Here is a 13,171-nt window from a genome sequence, read left to right as displayed (position 1 = left end):
AGGTCAGGCAGCTCAAGAGGAGATGGATTTGTGGGTCAAATTGGGGTGTTCAATATCACCAACATATCATATCTGGAGACAAAACATGAGCAACTGCACTACCCAACCCATATGTCTAAACAGTATATTGCATCAGATATCCAGGAGGTCTGGTTTGTCCCCAATCTCCAAGAATATGTTGACAAATATTTGGCAAACTGTACTAACTGCTACCTCTACAGCACAAGACACATCCTCTGCATGTTGCGTGGTTCATTTCCCTGCCCAACAGGACCCTTTTGGGAGATTCACGTAGATTATGGTGATATTGTTAACAGGTGCAGTTAACATTGTTTGTGTATTGTTGTAGTGTGTCCATTCTTTCGCTGGATTGTGGCATGTCCTTGCACACAACCAGATGCTAAATCAAAGGCCACATTCTTAGTACATGAGGTTTTTCCTTGCTGGGGGATATGTGATGTCCTTAAATCAGACAACGGGACTCACTTTTTCAATGAATTATTCAAGGACATTACATCCCTAGTAGGGATTAAACCAAAATTGCGCTCAATTTACCACCCTCAAGTCAACAGGATCGTCTATTGAATAGTCAACAGGATGGTATATTGAAACAAAAACTGTCAAAATTGTGTCATAAGATAGGGAGGATTTGGCTGCACTGTCTTCCTTTGGCTCTGTTCAGCCTTAAGAACCAGCCAGGTAAAGTACACTACTTGTCTCCAGACGAGATAGTGACAGGGAAAAGGTTACACACACCACTGTAAGGATATTTGGCATGTTACAGCACAGAGTACAGTACTACTGCACAAGTAGCATTTTTTTTTTTGCAGCACCACCACAAGGGTGCGGTGCATTGCTATATGGGTTAGCAGATTAACAAGGAAAGACAGGCTATTCAAAAAAAAAAAAACGATTTTAATATATAAGATGCAAAGCTATTTTTACAGTTAAAAGCACACGTGTTCATTTAAAAATGCACACTATTTTTCACCTGAAATGCCTATATTGCTAGAGACACATTTGAAAATTAACAGCTAACATATTAACAATTAACCTGACTAATAAAACCTTATTTTAATATAACCCACTAATAAAATGTGTTCTCTACTGCAGAATTAGGCATACTTTGAAAACCATTTAAATGAGTGTGCAGATTTTTCTCTTCTCTGCCTGATTATCCGTGTTGTTGTGCACAGTAACGGCAGGAAGGAGGAAGTCAGATTTGCAACAATTGCAAATGTATAAGCGAAGCTATTGTTGAAAAGTAGGAGGATGAGAGATGATGGATTTCATTGGAACACGTCATAAAGAGGGCTGAGAGGAAAGTTTTAGTGGGCAGTAGCAGGGAAAAAGACAGGCAGACATCTTTCTGCACTACTGGGGAGAAGACCTGGCTGTGGGGGTGTCCTGCTGCAGTCGAGACTGGGGAAAGCTGAAAGAATTACCTTTCCACTGGCAGAGGCAGTCCTATCTGAAAAAGCTGAGAATTCCAGGCAATGACCCCGGCTTGAGAAGGCAAGCGTTCCTTTTTATTGGAGTTACGCCAAGAGAGCCACATTCACAGAGAGAAGAATCTGAACAGATAAGGTAATTACCTAACTGGGGGAGCTGTGTGTGTGCACGAAAGTATGCAGTCAGTTTAGAAAAATGAAAGTCCCGTGCGTGTCTTTATCAAGTGCTAATGTTGCAATTTAAGTTCTGTTCTCCGCCACTATAATTGCAGTGTGTCATTGAAAATGCTTTGATTGTTCCCTTTTATTGCTGTAAAAAATGAGATCATGCCTAAATGTAAATTTTATAATACAGAAAATATTTGAAAACAGACGGGTGGTTTATTTTCTATTTACCATTACAATGCCAATGATGTGGGGAGATTTTTAAACAGTGCAATGGTCATTTTAAGACAGATGTGTGTATGTCAGAATCAGTATGAATAATTGTGAATGACTGTAGTATAACTTGTTGGAGGTACATGAGCCAACGGGAAGAGAGACTCTCTGAACATAGCTCCCTACCGTATATAAGGTAGTGGAAATTACCACAAGACTACCACATATAGCTCTCTGTCGTAAATAAGTCAGTGAGTTTGCCCATGGTGGCGCACCAACACTATCCCTGGAAATTGTGGTTTCCCTAGAATGCAGGTCTGAGGTCTCTCTAGTGATCACACGAAAAATCTAAGCGAAGATAAGGGATTCTGGACATTGGGGCCACAAATAAAACAAGGGAATTATGCTCACCAAAATACCACCAACCACGTATACCAAATATGCAGGTCTGGGTGCTGAAATAATGCATGTCCATTGTATTATTGTTGCACATGGCCAAATCTGAATACAAAGAGTGATTATTGCTAAGTTATTTCTCGGCGGTAATAAAATACCGTCAGGCCACAAATCTCCACAAAATACCCTACATATTTATGGTGCGTTGCAGGCCGGGAAAGTGATCATAGAGTACCTACTGGGCGTGGCAAGCGTGTCTCACACTGCCATTTGCACATTAAAGGGAACCCATTTTATAATAGCAGTGTGCCACTAAAAACGAATTTCAGAATGTCACAAAGGGAAACCACATTCTCAGATCTAGTGCAATATTTAGAGGCAAAGTTATTTGCACATGGGAATTGGTCTTCGAACAGTACCTTAGAATGGAGTAACCGCATTCAGGGTGAGGTGCAGAAAGAAAAACTAGACAATATTTTTGCAGAAGGCAGCATAATTCAGGTCTGCCTTACGAGATTATTGAATGCAGCCGATAAAAGTGCAGAGAAAGACTGTTTAATACGTCTATGCGGCAAAATATGGTTTATTTTAAACAAGTCACTGCGAATGCAAGAGAATGATACTCAGCTAATTAACAGGTTAAAGACTGAAATAGATGGGGCAAGTAAAAATCAGGAAATGTTGAGAGCAGAATTGGATGTATGCCAAAAAGACATGCAATTAAAATGCAGAGACTTTGATACTCAGTTATCCAAAAGCAAGAAACAATTTGAAGATAGTGAGCAAGAATTGACACACTTAAAAGCCTTAGTGGATCACATTAGGCAGGATAAAGATGAGGTTGTTTCAGAAATGCAGATTTTACAAAAAGAACATTGTGAAAAAGAAGGTGATCTCCAGAGTGTAGAACAAGAAATGATTAAAATGATTCAAGAAAGAGACAAAAGAAATAAAGAGTTCAATGAATGCCAAATTCAAATGTGTGACATGCAGGAGGCAATTAATAAAATGAGTGATGAAAATAATTATTTGCATGATGAAGCCAACAGACTCCTTAAAAAGTGTAAGGACTTAGAACAGCAAATGTGCATTCCCAGGTCACAGGAGAGGCGGCAGGGTACCACATTCAATGGAGTGGAGGTGAATTCTAGCTCTGCCCAAAGAGCTAGTGCCCCAGTGACTGGGCCGGTGACTGAACTTGGTTGCAGCGCCCTTGGGGGATTTGATACTCCCATTGGGGGCAGCCACCAATCTCATACACCTGAAAACAGGATTGAATCACAAAATAGTGCAATTCCATGCATTGCAACAAGTAGCCCCATAAAAATAATGAAATCCATTAAAGCCCTGATCAAACCATTTAAAAAGGGAGGTGAATGCTGCATTGAGGATCACTTAGAAGCGGTGCATGACATTTTTAAAGCGCTCCAGATACCTAAGGAACAGTACAGACAATATTTTCATTTAACTTTAGATGCCCCGACGGCCAGCATCATAAGGGGATTAAATGAACAGCAGAATATGACATGGCTGGAGTTTGAAAAAGAAATTAGGCGTCATTTTTCTCCTTTTCAGTCATTGCAAGAGGCAAAGAAAGTTGCGTACACTATTACTGCTGGACCTAATACATCACCTCGCCAATTTTTACAAGACTTAAAAAGAGCATTCTCTCGCTTTGATGTATCTTTTGACTCAAATTCCAATGAGTTTAAAACCGCATACTTCTATGGGCTACAGAAAGACATCATATCCCAATTGGTCCGTGAATTTGACCGTGACAAGTCCCTTGAATGGATTGTACATCAAAGCACCAAGCTATATGAGGTACTCTATTGTCAGGGTAGAGAAAGTGATAAAATGAAAGATACTAGGCCTAAATCTAAAGAACCCTCAGCCACAGTAATGGAAATCAGGTCAGCCAAAATGTCCCTTGAGTCTGCTCAAAGCCAAGGTAAAAATAATGTGACACCTGAACAAAGGGGTAATCAACAAAGATCGCCATTGCCTGTACCAATGTTCCAATCACATGATCCTAGTAATAGAGAGAGCTACATCAGCCCTAGATATTTAGGAGATAGACCCCGGGTAAGATACCGGTCTGATATGGCAGGTATGAACAATAACCAGAGACAAAATCAAGATCAAAGAAATGATGGTCCCTACCAGTCATTGGGGACACAGAGCAGATTTGATCCCAGCACCATGATATATGGTAATCAGGATAGGCCCCGATATGTGGATCGATTTACTGATAATGGAAATCAATATAGGGGCCAGTACCCACAATCTGAGAGACAGGACATGAGGCAAAACGTGAACTACAGTCCACGCCAGTACAATGATTCCCCACCAGGGGACTATAATCAAAGGATGGGTGCAAACCGCTCCCCTCCACAAATGAATCAAGAATTCAGAAACCATCCCAACCGGTATCAATCACCTGAGAGGTATCAGAATAGATCCAATCAGGGGGAAAACAACCAATATCGACCTAGGCCACAGAAAGAGGATCCTAGAGAGGTGGAAAGGTTCCAATGCCTTGAGGCCCAAGTGAAAATGTTAGCTGAGCAAATAGGAAAGCTCTATACAGCGCAAAAACAACCTTCCAAAGAGGGGGCTGATGGCCATAGCAATGACCGGGGGGCTTCCGAAAAGTGACTAAGTACTCATGATAACTGCAGTGCCAAAATGACAGATTGCTCTGATATAACTTTGCATAACGACTCTGAGATGACTAATGGATTAAAAATGAAAGTACCAGTAAATGAAATTGTGACAGAAAGTGCAAATACTTCTAAAAAAGAGGTACGGTTTAACTTAGAGCTAAATAAAACAGTAAAGATTTGCACAAATGAAAAAGAAACATTAGGAATTCCAAAAGAACAAAGGGACAGATTTAAGAAAAATGACTCATGCATGGGGAATACCAGTGAACAGGGAGTAAATGGGGATGCCATAGCTCCTTCCCTGGGCAAGCAAAACAATTACCAAACACAGACAGAAAAAGGAAATACTCACAAGGAGGGTACAAGTCAATCACCTGAAAAATTCTTTGAGCCACATATTTTTGAAGAGGCTGAAAGGGCTGGTATTACACTAAATGATCACAAATGCACAGAATTAAAAAATGACAAATTGCTGAATGATGTTGTGACACATGTTCAGTTGGAAGGTTGTAATGTGGTCTCTGATGTTACCCAGATGGATGGGCGAACGGTGGCCACACTCCAAAAAACCTCTGAACATGGAGAAATGAATAAAATATCTCGCACAGAAATGGGTAAAAAGGAGGGAAAAATGTCTTTTCATTTACCAATGTGCTTAGCCAAAAGTGAAAAAGGCCTGAGAAAGGTGAGCCCTGAAATCAGTAAGAATTCACATTTCTTATGTGTATTAGAGGAAGTTGAGGACAGATATTATGCACCCATCACTGTAGAAGAAAAATGCCACACCTTTGCTATGATTGACACTGGCGCACAGGCCACAATTATGTCCAAGGAGCTGGTAAAGAGTATCAATGAAGGGAGGCCTCCACAGAGTCAGATCACAGTGAAGGCAAATCGAGGCCCAGTGCATAACTTTAATGGGGAGGAGGTGCCCATCATAGGTGTAACTGAGGTTGACATAAAAATAGGAAAGCACAGAATGAAACAAGAGGTATTGATCACATCTATTTGTGAAATTCCATTTCTGATGGGGACAGATTGCCTGAAAAGATTGTCTCCTCTCATAGATGGGGTGAATGGAGTGCTGTGGTCCTTAACCAAAAAACCATTGAGGCCTAAGAAACTAAAATCACAAAACAGCAATATAAAAGAATGTCACACCGTTGCCAAAACAAAGGATGCTGTGGAGGTATATCTACAGAATAGCTGCATACCTAGTGTCACTGTTATATTAAGGTGTCAAGACAAAGATCAGAGCGACAATGAAAAACTACCTGTACAAATATACTTGGACCCAAGGAAAGATTGGCAGACTGCCATAGACGAACACACATTACGTTTCTATTTAAAAGAGAATACATGCAAACAGAATATTGTTCCTAAAACAGATTCAGAAAAACACATTACCACTCTGGCAGAGATACACATGGAAGATGAGCAACCATGGGTTCACGCTGGTATAAATGATTATCTTAAAACAATAAAAGCCACTTTAGCGCTTGAACATGAAAGGAGTTTCATTAATGAGAAATTGTTGCAAAAAATTATGGAGAGGGAAGAAATCCCGAAATTTAGGATTAAAAACCAATATGTTTCTGGGTTGGACAGTCCAAACTTTGAAAACCGAATTACAGGCAGATGCATGCTTAAAATTAGCATTGGGCAGAAAGCAATTTACCATAATGTATGGATAGTGAGTGGAGCACAAAATGAATTTTACATGGGCAATGACATCATGCACAGAATGTGTATGGTGTTAGATTTCCTTAATCAAAAAATATGGTCGCGCCTAGGTGGACCGGCGCCTGAATTTGAAGACAAAAGAAGGGCTTATCATTGTGCACAACTAGTTCCTTATGCAGTCGAATTACAGATGAGGAAAAATACTATTATTCCTGCATTTACAAAACAGTTTGCAATAACACTGAAATGCAAAAATGGACAGCAGATGAAAGGCTCTGATGCATTTGTATGCCTGAATGAATCCATAAAACAGCAAGGCCTGGATTATGAATACATTCCATTGGTAGACATTGGTGAGGGATCTGTAAAAATCATGGTGAATAATAAAGGTTGTCAGGATATTCATTTAGAGGAAAACTCCCCATTAGGAATGGCCATACAAAAATCACATTATACGGCAGATTTAAATAACATGGTGATTGGGAATATTCCTGAAAAATATGTAGATGCCAAGGGCGAGTTGCCAGAACACCTGGACTCTCAGCCCAAAGGAATGTTTAAAATTCATTCTGTGTATCCTTATGATTCAAATGAGACAGTGTGCTGCCATCAAGAGGATTGCATAATATTTAATTTAAATGAAAATGAAACAGGAAATCAGCCCATTGAAGTGGAAGCTGATATGCCAAAATATTTGAAAGTGGCAGCTCTACAAAAAGACACAGCCACACAGTTAGAGGAAAGCGCTGAGATTCCTTTACCAGAAGAGTTTCCAGAATTTTCCAGAATGGTAGAAGAGCAGATCTCCTTAGCGGATGCATGTAACAGCGATGAGGATCGACGCACTCTGAGGGAAATATTTATGGAGTTCAAGGATGTATTTGCAAAAGATGCTTATGATTGTGGTTTAACTGATTTACATGTGGCCACACTACCAGAAGGTTGTAGCAGAAATCCAGTGTTTGTACGCCAGTATAGACTACCGCTGGCATGTTTAGAATCATTGGCAGAGATTATTAAAAATTTGGAATCACGGGGAATAATTAGGCCCATTCATAGCACATCCAATACGCCTATTTTAGGTGTGTTAAAGCCAAATGGTCAATGGCGGCTGTGTGCAGACTTAAGAGAGTTAAATAAAAGAGTACCAGTATCTAGATGGCCACTACCATTCATTGATCAGGGCCTAGCTCAGATACATGGTTCAAATGTATTTACCACGTTAGATCTCACATCTGGATATTGGTGTGTGCCATTGGCAGAGGAGATACAACACCTATTTTCCTTTACATTTGACAGGACTCAATATGCCTGGCTTAGAGCTCCGTTCGGGTACATCAATAGTGGGAGTGAATTTGGCATATTTTTGAGAAAGGCCATGCCGGATGCAGCGGAAAGAGGGACAATAGTTTATGTGGATGATGTCTTGATAAAAAATGAAAACCTTAAAAGCCATTTTGATGAAATAAGACATGTGCTTGGCCAATTGCAGAAAGCAGGCGCCAAAGTATCTTTGCAAAAAGCACAATGGTGCAAGAAAAAAGTGAACTTTCTAGGGCATGAAGTGACTGAACATGGGCTAAATCCACAAAGGAAGAAAATAGAGGCCATACAAAGATTAAAAGATCCTAAAAATGTGAAAGGAGTAAAAAGTTTATTAGGGATGACAGGCTATAACAGAAAGTTCATTGAGAATTATGCAGAAATCACTCAACCATTGACTAAACTGCTTAAACTAAATACTCCCTGGAGATGGGAAAGAGAGCAATCTGATGCAGTGGCTAGATTGAAGGAATGTCTTGTAAAGGCACCATGTTTAGCATACCCCATAAAGGATAGGGATTTCTTTATAGAAATAGGCTTTTCTGAACATTGTATGTCAGCAGTGTTATCACAAAAACACGATTTGAATCACAAAACCATTGCATATGCAAGTAAGGCATTTTCCCAAGTTGAAATGAAATTTAATGAATGTGAGAAGGCCCTATTAACCACTGTGTGGGCGCTACAACATTTTCGCCCCATTGTTCAGGGAGAAAAGGTGATTATTGAAACAAATCATCAACCTTTGCAATTTTTAGAAAGTAAAAGAATTAGATCAGGCAATCTAGCGCAATCCAGAATCACTTCATGGACGCTGGCATTACAAGGTTTTCCCGTAGAAGTAAGATATGGACAAAATAAAAAGAGCCCAATTGCTCAAGGGTTAGCTGACTTACATGACTGTGCAGCTGAACAAATAACAAATGAAATGGATGTGGAAGCTAGTTTACAGGAATTTGAACAATCACCACACAAAGCTTTTGATGAAAAAACATGCAAGGATTTGCCAACTGTATACGTGGATGGTTGTGCTTTTCACATTGAAAATGACAGTAATAAACAATTAGTGGCAGGAATAGGAAATGTCTGGTTGAAATGTGAAGGCGTTCCTAGTATAGGGATGAGGATTGGAGATAGGAGCAGTCAGGTGGCGGAATTGGCAGCCATCTATAAAGCAATTGCTACTGCAGTTGATAAAAAGTTCAGTGAAATTGTCCTGGTGACTGATTCTGACTATGCACGGAATAGCTTTGTGGAGTATTTGCCTGGTTGGAAAGCAAGAGGCATGGTTACATACAACAAAAAGCCACTTAAACATGGAAAAATGATACAAGCCATAGACAAATTGGTGTCAGAAAATAATTTAACAATATACTGGAGAAAAATTCGAAAATATATAATATAAATAAATAAATAAATAAATATATAATATAAATAAATAAATAAATAAATGCACATATAACGGAAGCTCGTGGTTGGTGTACAGAGAGAAAGTGTATTAAATATTGAATGCTGTTTTATATGTGTTTGTTTTCTTTTAACTTGTGTTTAATTTCAGAAAAAAAAAAAAAAAAAAAAAGAAGTATTTTTACCAAGCATGTTTTATTTTTGGCAAAAAGGTGGAAATTAGTATTGTGCTATGTACTTAATCTGTTTATTTTCTATTTTGATTTAGACAATTAACATTATTTGGTCGGAGGTTCCGGGATCAGAGGCCACGGGAGACGATGGAGTACTGGAGACCGCGAGGACGGATTCCGGGAAAGCCCCAAAGAGGGGTGAAGACCAAGGCTACAAAGCGATCAGCATTGAAGATGATACCGATGACATGTTTAACAATAGTGATATTTGGAGGGATCTTCAAGAATTCAGAAGCACAGGTTGTCATTGAACCTGGACCAGCATCTGGTATCGCGGTAGAAGAAGCACCAGGATTCATCATGAGTGATAGAAGGATGATTTTCCAAAATATCTACATACCATTGGATCCTGAGATTTTGATTGAAAAACATTTGAACAATACCGGAATTAAGATTGAACAGACTAAAGAGTGGCTGGAAATAAGAAAAGAGGACGCTAAGCAGTCAATAAGAGATATATTAATGCAATTGGAAAAAACATTCGTGAATTCAGCAGACATTAAGAAGAAGAGAGGAAAGAGAGGTGCGGTGATGCTCGCGATATCAATGGTAATGTCTATAATTGGGGCAATAATAGGTACTACAATATCAACAGCCAATTCTATTTCGGTAGGAACACTGAGTACTAAAGCACAACAACTGAGTATTGACCTAGAAATAATACAAAAGACATTAGATGGAATTAGAGGGGGACTGGATGAACAAGTAAGATTCATAAATGAAACTGCAATCATTCTAAATGAACAAGCGGATGTGATGCAACGGGCGACTAAAATAATACTTAAGCATGACAGAACTTTAAATGAAATATTGAACATAATGAGTCCTGTTGATAGACTATTAACGAATTATATGAGAGAAGTTCAAACTGCAGTTTCACAATTGATTCAAGGACATATTCCCTTGTATTTTGTTTCGCAGGATATCATTCGGCAAATGATAGAAAGATTGACCAGGAGGGAAATTGACCTTATACAGATAAGAATTGCATTCGAAATGGGGAATGCAATGCCGTTATATGTGGACTTGGAAAGACTAGAGATCGGATTTTTGCTATGCATCCCATTTGTAGCCCCTGAACTTATTTATCAAACGAAGTGGGTACACAACGTGGGATTTTGGCAAGAGGACAAATTCATTAAGATTAAGACTCCAGAAGTGGTGGCATTTCAGTCATGGGAACCTGAAGTTTATTTAATACCAAACCTGGAAACATGTGTAACATTTAAAGAACAAAATTATATGTGTCCAGGTAAACCGTTTGTTCCTGATGCCACAGATGCTATTTGTGGATTGAAATCTGACCCAAGTATATCAGAGGGATGTGAAAGAATATTAGTAATATGGGGAGTGAAGAAATGGCACAGGCTAAGATGGTCAGAGGTAAATGGTTGGTCAGTACCTGTTTAAAGAACATGACGGTAGTACATTTAAACCATGGAACATACGTGGTTAAACAAGTAAAATATAATGTTTTTTATTTACAGGTTCCAAAGGATGCAATTGTGTCAATTGGGGGATTAACATTGTTCCATGTAACAAATGATGTTTGGGAAAGCCAAGTGGAAAATATCGATTTTTTTCAAAGGGATACTTTTCCAATAGATCCAGATGTGGAATATTTATTGAATCACAAAGAAAGACATGTTATGAAAATGAATTTGCGAAAAAACAATATTACAATTAGTAATCTGGGCATAATAGAAGTGGAAAGATTTAATTGGGGAACCTGGGGGGAACGCTCAATAGTGGGTTTGGCTATCTTGGTGCTAATCATGGGTGGATGGTTGATTGTGCTATCAGTAAAAATGAAAATGTTACTGATTTTACTGACTACGTCAGGAAGAGAAAGATATCCCAATACACATGCATTTTAAGAGAAAAAGAAAGAACAAGTTGTTTTTAGAGATTGGCTTGGATTATAGCCAAGTTCTAAAAAACAAAAGGAGGGTATATGTAAGGATATTTGGCATGTTACAGCACAGAGTACAGTACTACTGCACAAGTAGCATTTTTTTTTTTGCAGCACCACCACAAGGGTGCGGTGCATTGCTATATGGGTTAGCAGATTAACAAGGAAAGACAGGCTATTCAAAAAAAAAAAAACGATTTTAATATATAAGATGCAAAGCTATTTTTACAGTTAAAAGCACACGTGTTCATTTAAAAATGCACACTATTTTTCACCTGAAATGCCTATATTGCTAGAGACACATTTGAAAATTAACAGCTAACATATTAACAATTAACCTGACTAATAAAACCTTATTTTAATATAACCCACTAATAAAATGTGTTCTCTACTGCAGAATTAGGCATACTTTGAAAACCATTTAAATGAGTGTGCAGATTTTTCTCTTCTCTGCCTGATTATCCGTGTTGTTGTGCACAGTAACGGCAGGAAGGAGGAAGTCAGATTTGCAACAATTGCAAATGTATAAGCGAAGCTATTGTTGAAAAGTAGGAGGATGAGAGATGATGGATTTCATTGGAACACGTCATAAAGAGGGCTGAGAGGAAAGTTTTAGTGGGCAGTAGCAGGGAAAAAGACAGGCAGACATCTTTCTGCACTACTGGGGAGAAGACCTGGCTGTGGGGGTGTCCTGCTGCAGTCGAGACTGGGGAAAGCTGAAAGAATTACCTTTCCACTGGCAGAGGCAGTCCTATCTGAAAAAGCTGAGAATTCCAGGCAATGACCCCGGCTTGAGAAGGCAAGCGTTCCTTTTTATTGGAGTTACGCCAAGAGAGCCACATTCACAGAGAGAAGAATCTGAACAGATAAGGTAATTACCTAACTGGGGGAGCTGTGTGTGTGCACGAAAGTATGCAGTCAGTTTAGAAAAATGAAAGTCCCGTGCGTGTCTTTATCAAGTGCTAATGTTGCAATTTAAGTTCTGTTCTCCGCCACTATAATTGCAGTGTGTCATTGAAAATGCTTTGATTGTTCCCTTTTATTGCTGTAAAAAATGAGATCATGCCTAAATGTAAATTTTATAATACAGAAAATATTTGAAAACAGACGGGTGGTTTATTTTCTATTTACCATTACAATGCCAATGATGTGGGGAGATTTTTAAACAGTGCAATGGTCATTTTAAGACAGATGTGTGTATGTCAGAATCAGTATGAATAATTGTGAATGACTGTAGTATAACTTGTTGGAGGTACATGAGCCAACGGGAAGAGAGACTCTCTGAACATAGCTCCCTACCGTATATAAGGTAGTGGAAATTACCACAAGACTACCACATATAGCTCTCTGTCGTAAATAAGTCAGTGAGTTTGCCCATGGTGGCGCACCAACACTATCCCTGGAAATTGTGGTTTCCCTAGAATGCAGGTCTGAGGTCTCTCTAGTGATCACACGAAAAATCTAAGCGAAGATAAGGGATTCTGGACATTGGGGCCACAAATAAAACAAGGGAATTATGCTCACCAAAATACCACCAACCACGTATACCAAATATGCAGGTCTGGGTGCTGAAATAATGCATGTCCATTGTATTATTGTTGCACATGGCCAAATCTGAATACAAAGAGTGATTATTGCTAAGTTATTTCTCGGCGGTAATAAAATACCGTCAGGCCACAAATCTCCACAAAATACCCTACACCACTCACATCGGCGTGTGCT

At 39.1% G+C, this 13,171-nt stretch overlaps 1 protein-coding gene across 1 annotated transcript; it reads left to right on the top strand.

Moving 5' to 3' along the window:
* The first annotated feature begins 921 nt into the window (after positions 1 to 921).
* Positions 922 to 12,553, top strand: LOC138582651 (uncharacterized). The gene is made up of 2 exons (XM_069654116.1): positions 922 to 1,587; positions 9,573 to 12,553. The coding sequence occupies exon 2, from the start codon at positions 9,625 to 9,627 to the stop codon at positions 10,945 to 10,947; it is 1,323 nt and encodes a 440-aa protein (XP_069510217.1). The 5' UTR covers positions 922 to 1,587; positions 9,573 to 9,624; the 3' UTR covers positions 10,948 to 12,553.
* Positions 12,554 to 13,171: the final 618 nt, after the last annotated feature.

This window comes from Ambystoma mexicanum, chromosome 3q, assembly GCF_040938575.1.
Source record: "Ambystoma mexicanum isolate Mex_15411 chromosome 3q, UKY_AmexF1_1, whole genome shotgun sequence".
NCBI classification, from domain to species: Eukaryota; Metazoa; Chordata; class Amphibia; order Caudata; family Ambystomatidae; genus Ambystoma; species Ambystoma mexicanum.
This window is presented reverse-complemented; position numbering and strand designations above follow the sequence as displayed.